The sequence below is a fragment of the Lagenorhynchus albirostris genome, chromosome 2 (genome assembly GCF_949774975.1).
Source record: "Lagenorhynchus albirostris chromosome 2, mLagAlb1.1, whole genome shotgun sequence".
NCBI lineage: Eukaryota > Metazoa > Chordata > Mammalia > Artiodactyla > Delphinidae > Lagenorhynchus > Lagenorhynchus albirostris.
Window position 1 is genome coordinate 85,646,346 of NC_083096.1, and position 25,156 is coordinate 85,671,501.

Sequence of the window (25,156 nt, forward strand, 5' to 3'; positions counted from 1 at the left end):
TGGTTAGTCAACATTCATTAGCAACGACTGAGTGAAGATTAGTCCTGCGTGGGTCATGACCTCTGGATGCTAGAGGGAAGATAGGGCTATAAAGGAAAACAAGACTCCGTAATCTCATCGCAGGTCGCTACAAGCGCATAGCGCAACTGCAGCAACCTTCCAAGAGGAATCCTCACTACCAGACCTTAGAGCGGGATCTAATTGAATTACAGGAGCAGCAGCTGTTTGAACTTTTTGTGGTGGTGTCTCTACAGAAGAAGCCATCAGAAATAAGCTACATTCCCCAGGTCATACAACAATTCCCTAGCAAGGTAAGTGCATGGAGGCTATGAGGCATCCAGGAACGTTTCTGTGTCTCTGTGTATTTATTCCCTCTCTTCTTGTTTACTATTGTCTCAGTTAGCTTTTACTAATACTGGACTTCTTGTAGGATCCGGTGCACTCTAATGATACCTCGTGTCAGGCATGGGCTGCAACCAAGGGGGAATTAAAGCTCGTTATTCAAGTTGGGCTTTTAGCTTTTGCTCTGTTTTATCTTTTGCTCTATTTACTAAGTGACCTTTAGCAAGTTACAGAGCCTCAGTTTTCTCATCCTTAATGAGGGGAGTGATAAATGTGGCAGAGTAGGGTAGCAGTTCAGAGCATGGACTGGGAGCCAGCTATCTGCATTTGCCACTTATTAGCTCTGTGACTTGGACCAGTTGAACTGCTCTGTGCCTCATTTTCTTCATTGGTCAAAGGGGGATAATCTTCATAGTGTCTACCCCCTTGGAGTTGTGGTGAGGATTAAATGAGCTAATTATAATTAATATAAGGCACTTAGAACAGTGTCTAGCATACAGTAAGCACTATGTAATGTTATTCCCTATTAGTGAGGATTTAATGAGATAATGTATGTAACGTGCTTAATCCAGTTCCTTGCACATAGTAACACTTGATAAATGGTAACTGTTATTAACGGTATTATTTCATTTACTTTACCTTTTTCACAAAATAATTCATTCATTTATTTAATCAATATTTCATAAATACCTACTATTTGCCAAGATTAGGTGCTGGGAGAGCACAGAGCTTACCTCACAGAGCTTACAAAATAGACCCCAAATGTGGCTCTGAGCTTTGTGGCAGTAAATACAAAGAGCATAATCGTTACATCAGGGCTTAACAAACTGATGGCCTCTGAGCATATTTAGCCCACAGATATGTTTTTTGGGTTTGCACAGTAATAAAATAATAAAAGTTTTGTTGTCAATTTTTTGTTTAAAAGTCATATTTCACATAAAAATCTGTATTTCTGCTTTCTCCTGAGAAACTAGAAAGACTGCCAACATTCAGCCTACATTCCTAAGTGGCATGAATTGGCTGAAGCTGAGCAAGAGCAGGACTGACTTCATGGGCATGTGACCAGTGCAGTCACACAAGGCCCCTCACTTACAAGGGCCCTGCACCCTGCTCCGCAGTCACCGTTGAAGTTCTTAATAATTTTATTTTTTTATTTTATATTTTACGGTATGCGGGCCTCTCACTGTTGTGGCCTCTCCCGTTGCGGAGCACAGGCTCCAGACGTGCAGGCTCAGCGGCCATGGCTCACGGGCCCAGCCGCTCTGCGGCATGTGGGATCTTCCCAGACCGGGGCACGAACCCGCGTCCCCTGCATCGGCAGGCGGACTCTCAACCACTGCGCCACCAGGGAAGCCCCAATAATTTTATATTTGAATTTGTGTTTTGTAAGTGAGGAGTGAGATCTGATGAGACAGTGGGGCACATGCCAAGGTCTTAAAGCCTTGGCTCATGTATGCTGTCACCTCTCCAGGATGGGTTCTCCAGTTGTCCTCACTCCTACCCCTTGGTTCCCCAGGCCCCGTCTGGCTTCCCCCTTTCAATCCTCACTCAGTGACTGCTGCCACCCTCTGCACGGGCATGGAGGGGGTCAGGATCAGGCAAGCATTAACGCCGAAGTGTCTTAAGCAACACATGGTAGATCCTTCCCTACCCTGGGCATTGCCCCTGTGTTCAGTGGGTGGCCTGGGGGGGCAAGCCTTTTCACCACCCCCAATGCAAGTACTAAGCACGTCCCCATGTGGAGGCTACAACCCCTTGAGGGTCGCCTAGCTGCTGCGGGTTCGAGTAGTGGGCCCATGGGAAGGGAAGTCCTTGGCTCAACTGTCCCACCCCTAGTCAGGACACAGAGTTTCAGTCCTGCAGCTGGCCCGAGGGGAAACCCAGCAGCTGGTGGGCCACTTGGGCACCAGATTGCAGGCCAGGGTCCCTGGGCACCTGTGAGAGTCTGCACTTGTCTCCAGGATCCTCGTGCCTGAGGGAGCATGCCATTAAGCAGAAAATCAAAAACCCCATTGCAGGCTGAGAAAGAAACCACAGAAGAAAGTAACAAGTTTTATATTTCATTTTACATTGTTTTTTCCTGCTTTTTGAACAAGGGGCTCACAGTTTTTCATCTTGCACTGTGCTCTGCAAATTATGTAGCTGGCCTTGGGAAGGAGTAATCCCTTTAAACAGGGACATTTACTCACCCTCCAGCTTACTACTTGGACCACTGCTCTCATTATCTGCTCAGGAACTTTAGGACTTCGGGTTTAAACCCTGAGTTTCATGTTTCACTAGAAAAGCTAGTGAAGGGCTTCCCTGGTGGTGCAGCGGTTAAGAATCCTCCTACCAATGCAGGGGACACAGGTTCAAGCCCTGGTCCTGGAAGATCCCACATGCCGCGGAGCAACTAAGCCCGTGCGCCACAACTACTGAGCCTGTGCTCTAGAGCCCTCGAGCCACAACTACTGAAACCCGCACGCCTAGAGCCCATACGCCACAACAAGAGAAGCCACCGCAATGAGAAGCCTGCACACCGCAACAAAGAGTAGCCCCCGCTCGCCGCAACTAGGGAAAGCCCATGAGCAGCAACGAAGACCCAACACAGCCAAAAAATAAATAAATAAAAATAAGAAAAGCTAATGAAGCACAACTGAACAGAAATCTGAGACATTTCCTGCATGGGTTCTCATTTTTTAAGAAAGTCCTCACCAACATTCCTGCTGTAAATAAATCAATGTTTAATTTCTTATAAAATTCCTCAGTGTGGCCTGAGAGCACAGCGTCACTGCACTCTTTAGTAACACAGTACCGTAAGAGTCTAAAATAGATAGTCGAGGAATCAAATTTCCCATAAAGAGAAGCTTAATTTTTTTCTCTGTTGTTCATCAGTCTTACATTTGCAAAGAGAAACCTTGAGGTTGAACCTGTTTTCAGCACAGCCTGAATTACGGGTTTGGAACCAGATGAGGACCCAGTTGACTCTGACAGTAATTCAAGGATGTCTCTAAGCAAGTTACTTGGCGTTATTGTGCATTAGGCATCTATAAGTCTGGGAGGGAAAGAGCTGCCTGAGCCCCTCTCGATTCTGATGTGGAAAACCTTGAATGAAGATGATTGTGAATCATTTAACAGTATAAAAATAATAGAATATGACACAACTAAAATTTTGTTAGAGTGCTTTTCCATTTCTTAAGGGCTTAATATCTAAGTGACCCAGAATGGCTGCATGTTTTGTTTTAGAAATTAAGGGATAGATCATTGGTATTAGTTACATGAAGGCAATATGGTAATTAGACTTATCTGCTTGTTTTTATACTAATTTTAAAATGTCTTCTGGTTTAACTAAATTTAGACTGTCCTTTAAAGTACAATACCAGACTTGCACAAAAGGTCTTCCATGCTAAAATCTTACAGGAAGTTGCAAACCCATAATTAGGTAGCAAAGATTATATGCTAAGGAAAATGATTATATATATGGGGTGGATTCTAAAAATAGTATCTTTTCTAAGTAACGTTCACCTGCCTTTTCAAAACATCTTGGATTATTGATCAGAGAGTGTCTTGAGCTAACTAGGTTTTTGCTATCAGTATATTGTAAAATAGATTTTCATTTATTTTATGTCCCATGATTCATAAAAATATTCTCACTAGTATGTTAATTCTGAATTAAGATTCTTCCTCTAGCTAAGAAACTGTTTTCAATCATTTCTCTTACATCAGATTATAGGATGTCCATAAGTACCCTCTCTATGTAAAACAGAATTCTTTTTCCTTAGAAACTCAGTTCTCAGTATGTTTTCAGTGATTACCAGTCTTGGCCTTCCTGTTTTATTAAATAGCACAGAACCACTCTGAGACACCTACCTAGACTTATCAGAGACCTCTTTTCCTAAGACCAGGCTGAGTTTATTTATATACTCCGCTTACACAGAATATTAGTCACTTACAGTGTTATTTTTTTTCAGGGTGATCATGGCTGTAAGCAATCCAGAGACATTGAAGACAGGCTCAAAGTTATCCCAAAATTTTGTTTTCCTGATTCAAAGGACTGGGTGCCAACCTCAGAACTCAAGAGGTAAATAGACTACTTTATCTGATTTCTATTTGTTGGACGAGCAAAAGTAGAACCAGAATCTTTGAGAAACAGAGTCATCAGTGAAGCTCTGTGGACTCTGTGGCAGATCAAGGATGCAGTGGGAGGAAAGGAAGAAACAATTAGGACATTTCCTATGTGGGGCTCAAAAAAGAAAAACAGTGTCAAAGGGAAAACAAGTTTGAGAGTCTCTTCAATTTGCCAATTCTGCAGGAAAAAAAGTTCCACTTTACATATAATCAGAAATGCCACCAAGTGGACAGAAAAGGAAAAAAAGACTTTAACTTAGGGACTGAGAAACAGAGATAAAACATGGCAATGTCTGCATCTTGTTATCTCCTTCAAGTTGTTAGAAGAAGCCATAGCCCAGATTGTATGTTCCCTGTCGAACTTGTACGAAGAGGGGGCTGTAGTTTGGAAGGTGTAAGTATATTGAGAAGGGAATTATAAGAAATTGCTTCCCAGTATCTAGAGGAAATTACTATTTTCAATTAATAAGCCATATATAATATAATAAAATTATATCCTGCTTATAAATAGATAAGTGCTTTGTTCAAAACTGTAATTATTGAATCATGTATTTAGGTTGAAAAGCGTGATTATGTGAACCATATCACATGCCAATGACCTGCTGGAAGACAGCCTCAGCTGTTGCCTAAGTAGCTCTGCCCTTCCACCCCACGTTGCCTCCAGACTCTGCTCCTGTCTCTCCTAACCAGTTTAGCCTGATCGGCGCTCTCATCTCTGAGCCATCAACCCTGAAGCCTTTGTGCTGTCAGTTGTACTAATTGCATAGGCGGCTTCTTTCTTATTGGCCTGGCTGCTCCATGGTTGGCTTTCCCCAAGAGTTATGTGTGTTTATTCTAGAATGTCTGAAAAATACAGAGGAGTAAATAAAAAGCAGAAATTAAAAATCACTGGCATTCTGGTTACTCAGAGATAAGCACTGTAAATGTTTTGAGATGTTCCCTTCCAATCTTTATTCGTGGCCAAATATAGACATATGTATATGTTGTTCAGATTTGAATTTCTTTTGATTGTTAATGAATTTATTTCTTGGGCATCTCTAGGTCTTCATTTTGTAAATTATCTATGCATATTTTTTGCCAGTGTTTCTAATGAGATGGTAATTTTCCTAATAATTTTTATGTATTAAGGATATAAACTTTTCCCTATCACAGTTCCATATGACCTCTCAGAACTAAATAGAAGAATTTGGAAGGGAAGATAGCTTATCAGAATTCTTTATAGTTTACCTATATATTTGACTAAACTGGACATTCAGCAGAAGGAAAATAGGCTTGATTAATAGCTAGACTAAATAAATAAGAAAGTAAAAGGAGCCAGCAGCATCAACAGCTCATCACATTCTATTCTCTCACTCCAGTACAAAGCAAGATATTCTCAAGGGCTGGACATTCTCCCTCAGGAGGAATGTGACTTGCAATAAATATAATATTGCTGCCTCCTCTTACATCACAAAATGACTGCTGTTGGACTCTAATTTTTAATTGCTTGTTCCGAGGAATGTCATAAGCAGTTGTTTGGATCTCAAACTATTGACTGTTTTTTTCAGTGAAACGTTCTCCTTTGTCTTAACTGGTGAAGATGGGAGCCGGTGGTTTGGTTACTGTAAGAAGCTCTTGGTAAGTCCCAGACTTGTGCTACAGGCAGCTTTGGTAGAGGAACAAAAGAGTCAGACTAGGAACTTCAGAAACACGATCTCTAGATGAGTTTGGGGGCTACTCAGTGATCTGTGTATTATAAAGAAGCTAGTTAAGCTTTATATTTTTATTTTCTTTATTTTCTTTATTTTTTTGGCTGCGGGGGGTCTTAGTTGCAGCACGCAGGATCTTAGTTGCGACACACAGGATCTTAGTTGTGGCATGCGGGCTTTTCTCTAGTTGTGGCACACGGGTTTCTCTCTAGTTGTAGCGTGCGGGTTTTCTCTCTCTAGTTGTGGCTCACGGGCTCCGGAGCATGTGGGCTCTGTAGTTTGCGGCACGCAGGCTCTCTAGTTGAGACGCGTGAGCTCAGTAGTTGTGGCTCACGGGCTTAGTTGCCCTGCGGCATGTGAGATCTTAGTTCCCTGAGCAGGGATTGAACCCGAGTCCCCTGCACTGGAAGGAGGATTCTTTACCACTGGACCACCAGGGAAGTCCCGAAGCTATGTTAGCTTTAAACAGTAAGAGCAAGGTGGAGGTTAGCCACAGAGTGTTCCATAATAGAAACGGTATGGATTTATTTTATTTATTTGTTTGTTTGTAATAGATGAAGAAAGCACTGACATTGTAGCTGAAGTCAGTCTGGTTATATTTGAGGAATGGAGTACAGTGAGCCAATCGAGGGAGCTCTGAGTTACTTCTTGCTTATATGCCATCACTAAACTGGAGTAAATCATGCTATCTTTTTTTTTTTTTTTTTTTAGCATTTTCTCATCTTTCAGTGTTCATTGAGAATGAGAGCTTTGGTTCCTACTCTATACTAAGGAGTATTAAGAGGTATTAATAGTCCAACTTAGTAAAGACTCGTGCTGCTTAATTTTTGCTTTGTTGTTGTTTTTTTTTTTTTTTTAGCCAGAAGGCAAAGGAAAGCGACTCCCTGAGGTATACTGCATGGTCAGTCGCCTAGGCTGCTTCAACCTTTTTTCAAAGGTGAGTGGAGAATGGGCCCTATGAAAAGTGGTGTCCTTTCTGAGCTCTGAGTGAGTTTTTGTTTCTGATGACTTCACTAGGCAATGTTAAGTGGCATAGACTTTAACATAGTACTTTAGAAAGGGTTTCCCATTAGTAGATTAGAGCTACGGGTTTGAAGCTTAAATTTAGACCTCTAATCCAGATGATGTTGCCCCGTCATCCTCATTTTGGTTTGCTAAACCTCCCAGCTTAAAGCAAAACATTGCCTGAAGTTTATCTTGTCTCATGTCTTTCCCAGACACCAAACTGCAGGGTATTATTGTGTCACCTTCTTTGCCCCTGCCTTAGTGATATAAAAAGGGGCTTCTCTTCTAAAATTAAGTTGATTTATTTTAGTAACTTTTCTTGGAGATTTAAAGGTACCTCTAAGAGAAATGATGCCTTTAATGAACTTTTATTCGTTGCAGAAGCTTATCTGTCTTAAAATCTGTTGGTATTATTTTCAACTTTGTGCACCCAGTTTGGCAGTTCCTTCAATAGGATTCTTTTATGTTTTTGAACTGAGTCCCTAATCAAAAAAAAAATCTTTTGTGTGTATGTAGATTCTAGATGAAGTAGAAAAGAGAAGAGAAATGTCTCCAGCTTTGGTTTACCCATTTATGCGAAGTGTCATGGAAGCTCCTTTCCCAGCTCCTGGACGCACCATCACAGTAAAGAGCTACCTCCCTGGGGCTGGAGATGGGGTAAGTTAGTTCATTTTGAAAAGGTTTGATAGCTGCCAAAAAGCAGGCCTTACACTAGTAGGCCTTACCTGATAGAAACCTTACAGGATAGTTTTCTCTTTTTCATGAACTGCACAGAATATGTTTTGGTCACAAAAGCACTGGAGAAACATCCAGTTGATCTGTGAGATAGTTGATCCTAGACCCAAGAACCAGAGGTTTTCTATCATTTGTAGATTGAGCCCCTGCATAATATCTATTTCAGTGTGATAAATGAAGATTATACATACATACTATTGTCCAGTGGGATGAAAGATTTCACCAGAAATTTACAGCCCAAAAGTAAGGTATTAAGTCTTGGCATTAGCGTAGGCAGCTTCACAAACTCTTTGTAGCAGACCCTCTCTCTTGAATTTAACCTGTAAAAGAATGACAGGATCCATTAGTATTGTCATTAGGGATTGTTTCCCCACCTCAGCTCCCCTGATTCAAATTTTGCATTTCAGTCAATTGAACTGTGCCGACCACTGGACTCACGATTGGAACATGTTGATTTTGAATGTCTCTTTAAGTGCCTGAGTGTGTGCCATCTCATTCGGGTCTGTGCCTCTCTCCTTTTGGAGCGGAGGATAATCTTTGTTGCCAACAGCCTAAGGTGAGAAATAAGTAAAATATGTCACTTCAGCCTGTTGTTTTACTTGTTCTTACTATTTTAAAATTCGGGCATATTAGAAAACACTTTGGTAGGATCTCAGTTACCTAATGCTATAGTGACATGGATAATCCAAAAGCTATTTGCATTCGGCTATAACAGTGACTTTTGGGGGTTGCAATTAATTTACCTTCAAAATGTGTTTTGTTAAAACTGTTGTTAAAAATTGGGATTGCTTTTCTAAGTACACACTAGCTTTTAGCAATATAAATTGTGGGAAACAGCTAGATTGAGATTAAAGATATTCAGTAAATTAAGTTAAAATTTAAATAAAATGTTAAAATTTAATGAGTAATCACAGAATTGTTAATCTATGATCACTAACTGGCATCACTTTTGTAATTCTGTAACGTAATGTCTGAAATGCCCTCCATTGTTGTTCTTTATATGACACCGTTTGCTTTCTCCTCTGGCTAGCACCCTGTCAAAATGTGGCCATGCTGTGGTTGCCACACTGTATCCATTCACCTGGCAGCACACCTACATCCCAGTCCTGCCAGCATCTATGATCGACATTGTGTGCTCACCTACTCCTTTCCTTATTGGAATCCTGTCTTGCTCCTTACCACAGCTCCAGGACCTACCCATTGAAGAGGTGAGATGGGAGAAATAGTACCTGTGGAAAAGACTGGGGCACTGGCAAATGAAAACAAGTGATCTTTAACAGTGGTGGATATGTCATTAATTAATAATAATATGTAATTATGATTGTTAATACATTATGCTATCATATTTTTGTATCTGTTTATGAAAGTGAGAAAAATTCTATAGTACACATGAATCTGAAGTGGTATCTTATTTGCAGTATTGAACCATGGGCTAATTCTTGTGTTATTCTGAATAGGTCTTTTTTTTAAAAAACATCTTTATTGGAGTATAATTGCTTTACAATGGTATGTTAGTTTCTGCTTTATAACAAACTGAATCAGCTATACATATACATATATCCCCATATCTCCTCCCTCTTGCATCTGCCTCCCACCCTCTCTATCCCACCCCTCTAGGTGGTCACAAAGCGCGGAGCTGATCTCCCTGTGCTATGCGGCTGCTTCCCTCTGTCTATTTTACATTTGGTAGTGTATGTATGTCCATCATGCCACTCTCTCACTTCGTCCCAGCTTCCCCTTCCCCCTCGCCATGTCCTCAAGTCCATTCTCTACATCTTCATCTTTATTCCTCTCCTGCCCCTAGGTTCTTCATAACCTTTTTTTTTTTTTTAGATTCCATATATATGTGTTAGCATACTGTATTTGTTTTTCTCTTTCTGATTTACTTCACTCTGTATGACAGAGTCTAGGTCCATCCACCTCACTACAATTAACTCAATTTCGTTTCTTTTGATGGCTGAGTAATATTCCATTGTATATATGTGCCACATCTTCTTTATCCATTCATCTGTTGATGGACACTTAGGTTGCTTCCATGTCCTGGCTATTGTAAATAGAGCTGCAGTGAACATTGTGGTACATGACTCTTTGAATTATGGTTTTCTCAGGGTATATGCCCAGTAGTGGGATTGCTGGGTCGTATGGTAGTTCTATTTTTAGTTTTTTAAGGAACCTCTATACTGTTCTCCATAGTGGCTGTATCAATTTACATTCCCACCAGCAGTGCAAGAGGGTTCCCTTTTCTCCACACCCTCTCCAGCATTTACTGTTTGTAGATTTTTTGATGGTGGCCATTCTGACTAGTGTGAGGTGATACCTCATTGTAGTTTTGATTTGCATTTCTCTAATGATTAGTGATGTTGAGCATTCTTTCATGGGTTTGTTGGCAATCTGTATATCTTCTTTGGAGAAATGTCTATTAAGGTCTTTTGCCCATTTTTGGATTGGGTTGTTTGTTTTTTTGATATTGAGCTGCATGAGCTGCTTGTAAATTTTGGAGATTAATCCTTTGTCAGTTGCTTCATTTGCAAATATTTTCTCCCATTCTGAGGGTTGCCTTTTCATCTTGTTTATGGTTTCCTTTGCTGTGCAAAAGCTTTTAAGTTTCATTAGGTCCCATTTGTTTATTCTTGTTTTTATTTCCACTTCTCTAGGAGGTGGGTCAAAAAGGATCTTGCTGTGATTTATGTCATAGAGTGTTCTGCCTATGTTTTCCTCTAAGAGTTTGATAGTGTCTGGCCTTACATTTAGGTCTTTAATCCATTTTGAGTTTATTTTTGTGTATGGTGTTAGGGAGTGTTCTAATTTCATTCTTTTACATGTAGCTGTCCAGTTTTCCCAGCACCACTTATTGAAGAGGCTGTCTTTTCTCCATTGTATAGAAGAATAGGTCTTTTTTAAAAAATCATACACAGAAACTACTCTAGGTTAATTTAATAAATTGTTTCAGATATAAAACACGTATAGATAAATGCCCAAACAAAATGTATGGCTCAGCTAATTATCACATAGTGAATGCTTATGTAACCAACATTGGAATAGAATAGAAATATTATGGCAATGGAAACAGAAGTCTCCATCATGCCTTTTTAATTTAATTTTTTTAATTATTATTATTTTTTAATTTTTTGGCCATGCCGCATGTCATGTGGGATCTTAGTTCCCCCACCAGGGATCAAACCCGCACCTCCAGCATTTGAAGCACGGAGTCTTAACCACTGGACTGCCAGGGAAGTCCCCCATCATGCTTTCTTCTAATCACTGTTCCCTTCCCCACCCCTTGCAAAAGGTAACCATTATGTTGACTTTCATGGTGCTCATTTTCTTGTTTTGTTTATAGTTTAACATCCTAGGCATGTATACCTAAACAATGTAATTCAGTTTTGCCAGGCTTTAAGCTTGAAATAAATGAACTCATACAGTATTTTTTTTCTTTCTTTCTTTCTTTCTTTCTTTTCTTTTTTCAGTCTGGCTTCTTTGGAGCAAAATTATGTCTTTTTTTTTTTTTTGGCTGCGTTGGGTCTTCGTTCCTGCGTGTGGGCTTTCCCTAGTTGCGGCGAGCAGGGCTACTTTTTGTTGTGGTGTGCAGGCTTCTCATTGCAGTGGCTTCTCTTGTTGTGGAGCATGGGCTCTAGGCAAGTGGGCTTCAGTAGTTGTGGCACGTGGGCTCAGTAGTTGTGGCTCGTGGACTTTAGAGCGCAGGCTCAGTAGTTGCAGGACGTGGGCTTAGTTGCTCCATGGCATGTGGGATCTTCCCTGACCAGGGCTCAAACCCGTGTCCCCTGCATTGACAGATGGATTCTTAAGCACTGCACCACCGGGGAGGTCCCCAACATTATGTCTTTAAGATTCATCCATGTTGATGGGTTTAACAACAGTAGTTTGATTATTCTAATTGTGTATAGTATTCCATTGTGTGAATGTGCCACAATTTTCTTATCCATTCTACAGTTGATTGACATCTGAGTTGTTTCCAGTTTGGAGTTATTATTAATAATGCTGCTATGAATATTCTTGTTCATGACCCTTGGTACATATGTGCATGCAGTTTTATGGACATATACTTGGAAATGGAATTGCTGGGTCATAGAGTAAACCTTCAACTTTAGTAGGTAAAGTCAAGCTTTTCCAAAGTAGCTGTGCCAAGTTAAACTTCTCCAGCACTGTATGAGAGTTCCTGTTGCTCCACATCCTTGACAGCCCTTGTTGTCATCAGTTTGTGTAATTTAGCCTATCTGATGGGTATGTAGTTGTACTCACTGTGGTTTAATTGGCATTCCTTGATTATGGTTGAGGGTGAGCATCTTTCTTTATGTTTATTGGCCATTTGAATGTCATTTTTTGTCATCTTTTGTAAAATTCATAGGCTATATCCTTATACTGAATTGTTTACCCTCACTGATTTGTAAGAAGTGTTTTTATAGCTTCTTTTATAGCTCTGGATACGAACCCCTTTGTAGCTTACCTTTGCATTCTCCAAAATGGTGTTTTTTAAATACAGTGGTGTTCTTAATTTTAATGTGGTCAGAATTATCAACTTTTTTATGGTTAGTGTTTTTATGTGTGTGTATGTGTGTGTGTATGTGTGTGAACTGCTTAAGTTTTTCTTTATATTAACTTGATGGACATAGCCTCCTATATTATCTCTTGGAAGCTTTATTATTTTGCCTTTAATTTTTGTTTCTGAAGTCGGGGGCTTGATTTTTTTTATATATAATAGGAGGTAGGGGGAATTCCCTGGCAGTCCAGTGGTTAGGACTCCCTGCTTTCACTGCTGTGGGCGTGGGTTCAATCCCTGGTCAGGGAACTAAGATCCTGCAAGCCACACAGTGTGGCCAAAAAGAAAAAATGGAGGTAGGGGTCGTTTCATTTTTTTCATATGGATAGCCAACTATCCCAGTACCACTTATTGAAATAGCTCTTCTTCCCTATTACACTGATGGGTTAAGCTTTTTTTCTCCCCCAGTTTTATTGAGATATGATTGACGTATAACATTGTATTAGTTTGAGATGTACAGCATAGTGATATTATATGATATATGCATATATTTCAAAATAATTACACAGTAAGTTTAGTTAATATCCATCACCTCACATAGTTAGAAATTTTTTTTTCTTGTTATGAGAACTTTTAAGATAGACTCTTAGCAACTTTCAAATATACAGTGTAGTAGTATTAAATGTAGTCACCATGCTGTACATTACATATCCAGAACTTATTTATCTTATAACTGGAAATTTTTGCCGTTTGACCCCCTTCACCCATTTCATCCATCCCCCACCCCCATGTCTGGCAACCACCAATCTGTTCTCTGTATCTGTGAATTCATTTGTTTTAGATTCCACATGTAAGTGGTATCTGTCTTTTTCTGCCTGACTTATTTCACTTAGCATCCATGTTGTCACCAATGGCAGGATTTTCTTCTTTATATGGCTGAATAATATTCCATTGTGTGTTTGTGTGTGTTTGTGTGTGTGTGTGTGTGTGTGTGTGTGTGTGTGTGTATGCATACACACATACCACATCTTCATCTAGTCATCTGTTGATGGACATTTAGGTTGTTTCCATTGTCATGTCTGTTGTAAGTAATGCTGCAGTGAACATGGGGGTGCAGCTATTTCTTCAAAATAGTGATCTTATTTCCTTTGGTTTCATGCCCAGAAGTGGGATTGCTGAATCATGTGCTGATTCTATTTTTAATTTTTTGATGAACCTCCTTACTGTTTCCATAGTGGCTGAACCAATTTACATTCCCATAAAGAGTGCACAATAGTTCCCTTTTCTCCACATTCTTGCCAGTATTTGTTATCTTTTGTCTTTTGTTGCTAGCCATTCTAACAGGTGATGATATCTCATTGTGGTTTTGATTTGCATTTCCCTGATGTGGAATACCTTTTCATGTGCTTGTTAGTCATTTGTATGTCTTCTTTGGAATAATGTCTATTCAGTTCCTCTGCCTATTTTTTAATTGGATTGTTTGGGGTTTTTTTGCTATTGAGTTGTATGAGTTCTTTATATATTTTGGGTAGTAACCCCTTATCCAATATATGATTTGCAAATGTTTTCTCCCATTCTTTACATTTCCTTTATATTTTATTGATGGTTTCCTTTGCTGTGCAGAAGCATTTTAGTTTGATGTAATCCTACTTGCTTATTTTTGCTTTTGTTGCCTTTGCTTTTGGTGTCAAATCCAAAAAATCGTTGCCAAGACCAAGGTAAAGATGCTACCCCCTGTGTTTTCTTCTAGGAATTTTATGATTTCAGGTCTTATGTTTAAGTCATTAATCCATTTTGAGTTGATTTTTGTGTATGGTGTAAGATTGGGATCCAATTTTATTTTTTGGCATGCAGCTATCTAATATTCCCAACACCATTTATTGAAGAGATTGTCCTTTCCCCATTTTATATTCTTGGCTCCTTTGTCATCAGTTAATTGACTGGGACTTCCCTGGTGGTCCAGTGGTGAAGACTGTGCGCTGCCAATGCAGAGGGCCCGGGTTCGACCCCTGTCGGGGAACTAGATCCCTCATGCCACAACTAAAGATCCCATGTGATGCAACTAAGACCCAGTGCAGCCAAATTAATAAATTTTAAAAAAATTAATAAAAAAAAGTTAATTGACTATGTGTGGGGTTTATTTATGGACCCTCTATTCTGTTCCATTGAGCCATGTGTGTGTTTTATGCCAGTACCATACTGTTTTGGTTACTATAGCTTTGTAATATAGTTTGAAATCAGGAGGTATGATGGTCTCTACCTTTATTCTTCTTTCTCAAGATCATTTTGGCTATTTGGAATCTTTTGTAGTTCCATGGAAATTTTACAATTGTTCTCTTTCTATGAAAATTGCCATTGGAATTTTGGTAGGGATTGCACTGACTCTGTAGATTGCTTTGGGTAATTTAGACATTTTTACAATATTAATTCTTCCAGTCCATGAGCATGGAATATCTTTCCATTTATTTGTGTATTGTTCAGTTTCTCTCATCAGTGTCTTATAGTTTTCAGCACAAATATCTTTTACCTCCTTGTTTAAATTTATTCCTAGGTATTTTATTCTTTGTGGTGCAATTGAAAATGGGGTTGTTTTCTTAATTTATTTTTCAGACACTTCATTGTTAGTGTATAGAAACACTTCTGATTTTTGTATTAAACTATTTTTTTAACTTGTTATAATGGAAAACTTTAAACATATGTAAAAGTGAACAAGAGAGTAAAATAAATCCAATCACCCTTCTTAAATACTTACAAAGTTTTGGCCAATCATACTTCTACCTCTCTCCCATAATATTTTGAAGTATATCCTGACATAATTTCATAATTCTAAATATTGCAATATGAATTTCTATAAGGTCATTTTTAACATAATCACAATACCATTATCACACCTAAAAAATTTAATAACAGTTCCTCAATATCAGAAAAATTCAGTATTCAGCTCTCTAATTATTTCATAAATTTTTAATAGTTTGAATTAAGTTCCAAATAAAGTCCATGCAGTGCATTTGGTTGGTGTGGTTTTTTTAGTCTCTTTTAATCTCTAGGTGTGCTGCCATCATTTTCTTTTAACTTGAAATTCTTTTTACTTGTGTTGATGAGTTAACTTTTAAATGGGCTGACACTTTAAGTTAGTGTATAATAATATTGAATCACTTTATACACCTGAAACTAATATAATATTTAAGTCAATTATACTTCAATTTTTAAAAAAAGAAAGGAAAAACAAATAAACCTTTAAGTTTATTTAAAACTATTCCCCTTTGCATGAAAGAATCAAAACACTCTTCCTGATGTAGCAGTGTCTAATGTATTTCTCTGTGAATGTCTCTGGTTTAACTTGTCTGGCTCCTTTATTCCGTAGGTGCTGATAGTTGATCTCTGTGCAGACAAGTTCTTACAGGAGGTGAGTGACAAAGGAGGTGATTATGTGATGTTTGGGTATAATTGGCCAGAAAATATGTGAAAGTACTTAGAGAAGGTGACTCAGGCAAGACTTACAGTTCCTACACATACTTGACTTGACACTGCGGCCAATCATACAAGATTGACCTGAAAAATTTGATTTGGGTTCATAGCTCACTGTCCCAATTTAGGGAAGGAGGAAACAGATTAAATGCCATTCTCAAAAGAGGTAACCCTCCCTTCAAGTCTTATGGATTGATGTATAGGTCTCTAATTTAATTAAATTTAACAAGCATTCAGCACCAATTATTTCTAGATATTGTTAGCCAGTCAGAAACTAAAGATGAGTAAGATACTCAGTTTGATCTCTCAGGCCTTATAGTTTAAAGGGCAGGGGAGAGGGAGCAGACATAGCCATAAAGTTTTAGAAACGGTGTCATAGAAACTTATACAAGATACACTAGGGGCAGAAAGGAATTGTCACTTATTCTGGATAGTGAAGTGGAGAGGAGAGTTAGTAAAGCCTTAGAGCAGCCCTCTGTATGTAACCTGTATATAGTTTTGTGAGCACTGAGGGCAGGGTGAAAAGAATGTTTCCCAAGACTGTCTTTTTTCAGAATCAGTCAGCTCGTCACATGTGAAGCACCATTTATTTGGGGATGATCTTTGTAATATAGCATAAGACTTGGAGATGAGAAACATTTTGTGGGAAAGTGCCAGAAAATTTTATAAGGCATATTATTTATTTTTCTTAAATGTAATGAAGATGTATGCACCATAAGTTTTGTGGATTCTGCTCAATGTAGGGAAGGAAGCTTGAGACTGACTCTTCAGCCAAAATATATACAAAGCTACCTGTGGACTTTGAGGGACTTAAATAAGGCATGTTTGAGACTTTCTCTCTCAAAGCTCATGAAAATCTCAATTTCTTCTCTTAAGGTATCTGATGAGGATGAAATTCTACCACCTAAACTCCAGGCTGCCCTGATACAAATTTTGGAAGAACGAAATGAAATTTTGGCTCAGGAGCAGAATTTTTTACAAGGTATGAGGCAAGTGGTCTGAGGATTTAAGGTCAAGGCAGTAAATACCACATGCCCAGCACCCTGCCAAAGCATATGCAATAGCAGTATGAGATTGCCTGTGCCTTCGTAAGCTTATAGTCAGCTTTCTTGCTCACCCTCAGCTGTGCCAAGTCCCCTTCTATTTCAGGACTTTTGCACTTGCTCAGTTCCATGTATGGAATGCTATTCCCCTAGATATCCACATGGCTTCTGCTCTTTGTTCTTGCAGGCCCATGCTCAAATGGCACTTTCTTAGTGAGGCCTTTTCTGACTGTCCTGTTTAAAATTGTTCCTGTTCCCTTAGCATGTCCTATCCTCCTCCCTGACCTTATTTTTCTCCATGGCTTTCATCACCATCTGATGTGCTAAAATGTAAGTTCCATGAGAGCAGTGACCGTCTATTTGTTTTCTATTTCCAGTACTTTAAACAGCATTCAGTAAATAGGTATTCAGTAAGTATTTGTTGAATAAAAGGATGAATAATATTTTATGGGTGGCTTACTCTGTGCCAGGCATTGTTTTAAGCACTTAGCATACATCTTATTTCATCCTTGTAATATCTTTATGAAGCAGGTGTTATGGTTTAATCCCCATTCTACAGAGGAGAACACTAAGGCTGTTTACCAATGGGGAACATTAGAGAAGGGGAAGGTTTAGAGGACTAACTAAAAGTTCAGTTTTTAATATTAAGTTTGAGATACCTATTGGACATCCAATACCTGGCAGACTTTCAGCTGGAGATATCAAGTAGGCATTTATATACGTGAATTTGAGATTCAGAGGAAAGATTTGGGCTAGAGACATACATTTAAAAGTTGCTATTTTAAAGCTGTGGGAACAGATGAAATAGCCCAATAGAGTAAGTATAGAGAGAAAATTAAAAAGATTTAAGGATTGAGCCCTGGTTGGGGATGATGTGCTTAGATTTCCAACTTTTGGTAGTTGGGAAGAGGAGAAGGATCCAGCAAAGGAGACTAAAAGGAGCAGCTAGTGAAGTAGGTGAAAAACCAGGAGTATGTGATATTGTAGAAACTGAGTGAAGAAAGTATTCCATGAAGGAAAGAGTAAGCAGTTATGTTTTTTTGTTTTTATTTTTACTTTTATTGGAGTATAGTTGCTTTACAATATTGTGTTAGTTTGTACAGTACAGCAAAGTGAATCAGGTATATGTATACATATAGCCCCTCTTTTTTGGATTTCCTTCTCATTTATGTCACCACAGAGCACTGAGTAGTTTGCTGTGCTATACAGTAGGTTCTCATCAGTTATCTGTTTTATACATGGTATCAGTAGTGTATATATGTCAACCCCAATCTCCCTAACCCTAAAAGAAATAAAAAACAAGCTATAAACTAGATGAAGGCATTTTCAACAAATATAACTAACAAAGGAATAGTATCTAGAATTTAGTTTTTAAAATTCCTACAGTTTAAAAGTAAAAAGATGAACAACCCAAGAGGAAAATGGGGGAAAGATATGAACAGTCATTTCATAGAGGAGGAAACATGAAAGGCCAATAAATATATGAAAAGATACACAACCCCATCAAAATCAGGGAAATGTAAATTAAAACCACAGTGAGATACCATTTTATACCCACCATATTGGCAAAAATTTAAAAGTCTGACAGTATCAGGTGTTGATGAGAATGTGTAAGTTACTTCAACCCCTTTGGAAAAACAATTTATCTAGTAACATTAAAGGTGTACATATCCTGCAACCCAACAATTCCATTTTAGATACATACACAGAGAAACTCTTGTACATTATAACTAGGAAACAAGTACAATAATTTTTATAGTGTTATTGTATGTGATAGCAAAAACTGAAACAACCTAAATGTCCACTGACAGGAGAATATAGCATTTAAAAAAAAGAAGCTTAAAAACACACATTTTGAAGATCTGGCGTGCCGCAACTAAGACCCAACACAGCGAAATAAATAAATAAATAAATATTTTTTAAAAAACACGTTGAATTAAAACAGTAAGTTGCAGAAGAATATGTTTTATATAATGTTCCAAGACATACAAAACCTAACAATATGTTGTTGGTGTTGGATGTGTATGGTAAGACTGTAATGTAAAGCAAATGATACATACAAAATTACAAAAAATGGTCACCCTCTATTGCAAAGTAGGGGAAGAACACCACTGAGAAAGCATCACACAGGGAACTTCAGAGATACACGTGATGTTCTATTCTAAGCTTTGTGGTGGGCACTTGTGTGGTCATCTCACTCCTGATCTTATGAAATATTCATACATGTTATAAGAATCTATAAAGTTATTCATTAAAACAGAAACAAAGAATGGAAGATAAGTTATAGAAAAACATAATTTTTTAAAGAAAGGGAATTAGGTGTAAGAAAGTAGGTACAACAGGTATAAACAACTCTTCCAAGAAATTTTTTGCTGCAAACTGGAGGATAGATGGGACAGTAACTGGAGGTGATGGGAGAGTGGGGCAAAAGCGTTAATGATAAAGCAGTGATGGATTCTCAGCTGCAGAAAGAAAGAGATGAGAAGGAAGTCTGTTGAACAAAATATAACAAATATAACAAAAATCTAGATGAGAATAAAAGTGTAGGGACTTCCCTGGTGGTCCAGTGGTTAAGATTCTGCTTTCCAATGCAGAGAACGTGGGTTCGATCCCTGATTGGGGAACTAAAATCCCACATGCTATGGGGCAACTAAGCCCACGTGCTAGAACTAGAGAAAAGCCCACGCGCTACAGCTAAGACCTGATGCAGCCAAATAATAAAAATGAAATTTAAAAAAAAAGAATAAAAATGTTAATGTCGGAAGAGAGCTCAGAAATTGCCTAATCAGCCGCCTCATTATACAGATATGGAAAGAGAGGCCATGAGAGGTAAAGCAAGTTGCCCACTATTATACAGCTGCTTCATGGTAGAAGTCTGATTAAACCTGGGTCCCAGATCCCCAGTCAGCCCATGGGAAAGAGCAAGAGACATTGTGAGGAAAAGAATACTATTTTGATATGGGAGGAAAAGGAGGAGTCTAAGTTGAACCTGAGGTTTGAGCCTGGAACCAGGAAGGCAACACATTGTGCTATATTATAGTGGTTAAGAATCGCTTGACTTGGGAGTCCTGCAGCTTCTCCATGGTACTGGATGAGGGGACCCCGGAGAATGTCTTTGATTTGAGCCTCAGGTTCCTCAGCTGTAAAAGGGAAATAATAGACTTACCTCACTGGATTATTTTAAAATTTGTAAAAGCACTCAATACATCATTATTTATTATGGAATAATCATGATGCAATATGAAATGAGAAAGTTGAGAGAGAAACTGATTTGGTGGAGAAATATAATGAATTTGGTTTTTGGCATGTATTGTTTATTTGATTTGTAGTCTACCAATTTCCCAAAAGGACATGAGATGGTGACTTTTTTTTTTTTTTTTGGCTGTGCCGGGCAGCTTGCAACATCTTAGTTCCCTGACCAGGGATCAAACCCATGCCCTCAGCAGTGAGAGCACAGGGTACTAACCACTGGGCCTCCAGGGAATTCCCTAGATGGTGACTTTTAGACAAATGGAATGTAAGTGCTAATGGGACAGCCAAATGATGATCACCTATAGGTAGCCTGAAAATGTAGAAAGTGAATTTTGGTGAAATATCAGGACTGGAGATCTGAGGTTGAGAATTATTGACAAAGAAAGCCAGCTCTCTCTGCATATGCCAGTTAGCTCTTTAAGGAAAGGAATGTTGAAGAGAAGGGGTCCAAAGACCATGCCTAGGAAGAAGAAGAAGAGGCAAGAGCAAAACAAATGTTTTTGGTCCTAAAGGCAGGAGAGGAATCAGGAAATCAGGAGAGCATAAAGTTGTGGGAGACAAGAGGAATGAGGAGGAGGTCAGCACAAATGGAGCATAGAGTTTAAAGGAGGATAAAAATAGAAAAGGAGATTAAATTTGGCTGGTTCTCACTGGTGGCCTTTGAAAGAGCCATTACAGTGAAATCACAGATGTGCAGACCACAGTATGCGTGGGAAGAACATGAAGGTAAGGATATAAGCCATTTGCTTTTTTTCAGGTCATGAAGAGTACAAGAAAGCTAAGAATGAGGATTCCTACATTTATTCTCTGTCCTTTAATCTATGATCCCCTAGGCGTCACTTTTATAACTGGAGCCAGTGTCCCTATAAACACAAAACTTAGGGGATTTTTCCCCCCTTCTTTCTTTTTTCGTTCATTTTGCAGAAGATGTGACACTCAACTCTCTGGTGTCCGAAGCATTTGTCAGGTTTTTTGTTGAACTGGTGGGACATTATTCTTTGAGCATGACTGTCACTGAGCATGGGGAGCGTGTATTCCAAAGGGAGCCATTCCGTAAATCCCACACCTCCCGAAGTGTACGCCACTTCCTGGATCTCTTCATGGAAACTCAGATGTTTGCAGGATTCATCCAGGACCGAGAGCTTCGGAAAAGTGGGGTGAAAGGTCAGTTTCATCATAAAATTCTCCCTCTGTATTTAGTGAGTACTTGAAAGATTTGAAAATAATATATAAAAAAATAGCATAAAGCTACAAGGGCTCACTATGAGTTGTTTATTATGGGAAACATTTATTTTGTGATATTGTTTTAGCTACGGAAGTACATTGGTAGTGAGTACAGAGTTTTATTCAATTGATTTTCAGTCTTAAATGTATGGCAGTTTCATCAACATGAGTTTTTCTTGTAGGTTTGTTTGAGGTCCGGGCCCTCCAGTATTTGGAAACAATTCCTGAGTCTGAGCCCAGTGGAGTGAATAGAATTTTGCGGACTCTTGGTAAGTTGCTGTGTTTTCCTGTTAGATAAATATAGTTAAAAAAAAAAAAACTTTTGCGGTAAGCATGCCTCATCACAAAAGCTTTATCATCACATCAACAATATAACCTCAAGGAGGGTGACCAGAAACCATGACCCTATTTCCAAAGTGTTTTGGAGAAAGACAAAAGTCTTTCTCAGAGGTTAGGATTCTCCATCAGAGTCGTCCATGGGGCTGTTTTCCTCAGATGAAGCTCCCTCATGATATAAGAATTTTGCATATCATGATTATTAATCTTTTCTAGGCCACATCCCTGGAAGAATCTTATTAAAATCTGTACCTTTTCCCAGAAAAATATACTTGGAGCATACAAACAAATTATGCATATAATTTTAGGGTGTTAATGGACCCCCTTGAAGCCCATCCATATGCTCCAGGTTAAAAATACCTGGTTCAGAGGGCATCTGAGGCAAAAGAGGATTTCCTGCAAGTCTCTAATTTTACTCTTTTCACAAGGAAACACAGTTGTTTATGATTTTTCAATTATAGTTAACTTTTAATTATCCAGTATGATGTAGGAGAACAGTGGTGTGGTAGCCCCAAACAATGAAGAACCTGTATTCTATGGTATTTATATTGGTCTTTGAAATATATGCCCCCCTAATTAAAATTAGCCCCTAATTAGCTGAGAGACCATGGACAATCATGTCTAGGGCTATTATTTCATCTTTATACCATGGGGTTAGATTAGATCAGTGGTTCTCAGCTCTGATTACAATATTATAATCTCTGGGGAATTTAAATGAAAATCCAGGGAATTTCCTGGCATTCCAGTGGTTAGGACTTCACGCTTCCAATGCAGGGGCATGGGTTCGATCCCTGGTCAGGGAACTAAGGTCCTGCAAGCTGTGTGGTGCGGCAAGAAAAAGAAAAAAACAAAAAGAAAATCCACCCCACACCCCACACCAGGCTCCACAAAATCTCTGGGGAGCAGGACAGCTGATTTTAACCTACAGTCAGGTTTGAAAACCATGGGATTAGATGATGTCTCAGTTCTCTTCTACCTCTACAATTAGAAATGTGGGGATTTTGTGTGTGTGTGTTTGGTTTGATTTGGTTTGGGGTTTTTTGGTGGTTAAACACATCAACTGGACTTCCCTGGTGGCGCAGTGGTTGAGAGTCCGCCTGCCGATGCAGGGGAGGCGGGTTCGTGCCCCGGTCCGGGAGGATCCCACATGCCGCAGAGCGGCTGGGCCCGTGAGCCATGGCCGCTGAACCTGTGCGTCCGGAGCCTGTGCTCCGCAGTGGGAGAGGCCACAACGGTGAGAGGCCCGCGTATCGCCAAAAAAAAAAAAAAAAAACACATCAACTGATAGCTTGAGATGGCAGCTTACTTCTGGGCTGTTCTGAATGACTAGGTTTAATCCCTTGCCTCAAATAATGTATAATAAATAAAAATGAACTAATGAGAGTTCACTCTACTTTTTTCCTTTAGGAAGTAAAATGAAATTTCTTCAGAAGAAATGAAATCTTTGATTGACAGCCTCCATCCTAAATAGAACAGAAAGTGACAAAGAAACTATTTTTCCAAGAGTCAAGATGCCCTGAAGTATTCTACAAAGTTTTGAAAGTTGAAAGGTTACAGAGCGGGCCAGGTTCTCGGAGGAGGATTCTCCTGTTGCTGCTGTAGTAATCACTGGAGAATTGTTGGGAGTAGTCTGGAACCAATGCTCTCTTTACTCTGCCACCAGATTTTTTTTAAGTGGCCTTTCTTTTTGATTCTTGAGCTCATCCTTTGTGTTTTGAGCTTAGTCTATGAAGGCATTTGTCTTTTACAAGAAAGAGGTGGTGTTGCATTTTAAAAACAGCTCAAAGATGAGCACAATGAGAAAAGTGCTGCATTTAAGGTACTACAGAGGCATGATAGAAGTAGAGGACTAGCCCTTCACACATAATTCTCATCACTGAAATACCATGGCAGCTTTAAACCTATGGGCTGTTTGAGCTGAGCTAAGGAGTATACTAGTCTTTTTTTTTTTTTTTTTTTTTGGTCTAATGCTCTGTCTAGGGGAATCTCACTTATGTGGAAGCCCTATGTATTATCACTGTTATTGAGTATCTTATAAAAATAGACATTTTATAGCACCTCCTCCACATTGTGTGGCACTTGGGTAGCTTGTCCCACGCATGTCAGCATTAAACTTTGGGGAATTATAGCTAATGGGGGACTTCCCTGGCAGTCCAGTGGTTAAGACTCCATGCTTCCACTGCAGGGGCACGGGTTTGATCCCTGGTCCGAGAACTAAGATCCCCCATGCAGATTCCACATGCCGCATGGCATGGCCAAAAACAAGAAAAGAAAAAAATATATACCTAACAGGAAAATGTCCTTTAAGGGCATGAGAACTACCTTCTTTTTTAGTGTCCACCATGTGCCATGAATGCTACATGTATGTATGTCATCTTGTTTAGTCTTTAAATCAACTTTATGAGATATTTGCATCTGCATTTTACTAATGAGGAAAATGGAATTCAGAGTTTAAATAACTTTAAACCGAAGCTAGGACTATTAGTTTATGAACACATAGAAAGTTGGTTATTCCTACAGATGGAAATTTGAACTCTGTGGGACTACAGTTATTGAAAAAGCTTTTTTTTTGTTTTTGTTTTTTAAGCTGAAGTGTACCAGAGTCAACTTGCAGCTCTGAGAATAAGGGACTTCAAACTATAGGTGTCTAGATGAGACTTTTTTTGGTTCCTCTAGAAATGTTGGACTTTTTGCTCTAGTTAAATTGGACTCAGAATATGGACATTTCCTGGGCACACACCACATAATCACTCCAACCCATAATATCTAAAGTAGTAGTAGTGGTATGAAAGAGGAATTTGTCAGCATTGGTGTAACGCTAATTGATAAATGTTACAGCAAGTGTCAGTTTGTTTTCTTCAACTCCTGCTGATGGCTTTAACTGGCATAAAAAATATTTACTCAAACTTAAAGCATTATAAGTTGTGTTATGATACAACTTATTAACTTGTGCAGTATTGTCATTACAACCCATTCAGGTGTGCGTGAATGGATCTGAAGCAGACACCATTTAAGATGGGTGCTGTATAATTCAATTCCTATAGATGTGGGCCAAGAAAATAGAACTAAGCCTATGTTAAAAAAAAAAAAAGTTTATTAAGCAGCTTACCTCAGTGGGGCTTTTACCAGACATGTCCCCATTTGGTCTCCTCTAACACTCCCACCCTGAGGGAACAATTAGTAACTGGGAATTGAGTGTTGATAAAATGGGGGTATAAGGTGTTACTGTGGTGGATCCCAGACATCCCTCTGTGAGGAGACCTTTTCTTCAGGGATGGGAGTCTTATCCCTGCGATCTGAAGCTGCTTCCTTTTCTTCGGTCTGTTTTATTTTTTGTTTGTAAAGTATTACAAATTCTGGACACACTTGTAAAATAATCGCTGAAAATTTGTATAAAATGTTTACGGATCTTTTAATGAATAAACACAAAAAATTCAATGGATCTTCTGGAGAATTTG

At 38.9% G+C, this 25,156-nt stretch overlaps 1 protein-coding gene across 2 annotated transcripts in view; it reads left to right on the forward strand.

Annotated features, from left to right (window-relative positions):
• The window catches only part of DENND2C (DENN domain containing 2C), a 92,801-nt gene extending 67,665 nt beyond the window's left edge, over positions 1-25,136 (forward strand). Inside the window, exons 8-19 of one of the 2 annotated variants that reach the window (XM_060139259.1) lie at positions 124-311; positions 4,293-4,402; positions 5,997-6,066; positions 6,997-7,074; positions 7,659-7,799; positions 8,285-8,433; positions 8,908-9,085; positions 15,740-15,781; positions 16,720-16,825; positions 21,063-21,302; positions 21,545-21,631; positions 23,106-25,136. In XM_060139259.1, coding sequence (XP_059995242.1) covers positions 124-311; positions 4,293-4,402; positions 5,997-6,066; positions 6,997-7,074; positions 7,659-7,799; positions 8,285-8,433; positions 8,908-9,085; positions 15,740-15,781; positions 16,720-16,825; positions 21,063-21,302; positions 21,545-21,631; positions 23,106-23,137 — 1,421 coding nt within the window. In that variant the 3' untranslated portion in view covers positions 23,138-25,136. The remainder of the gene's footprint in view (positions 1-123; positions 312-4,292; positions 4,403-5,996; positions 6,067-6,996; positions 7,075-7,658; positions 7,800-8,284; positions 8,434-8,907; positions 9,086-15,739; positions 15,782-16,719; positions 16,826-21,062; positions 21,303-21,544; positions 21,632-23,105) is intronic. The other variant, XM_060139260.1, reaches the window with a different exon arrangement.
• Positions 25,137-25,156: the final 20 nt, after the last annotated feature.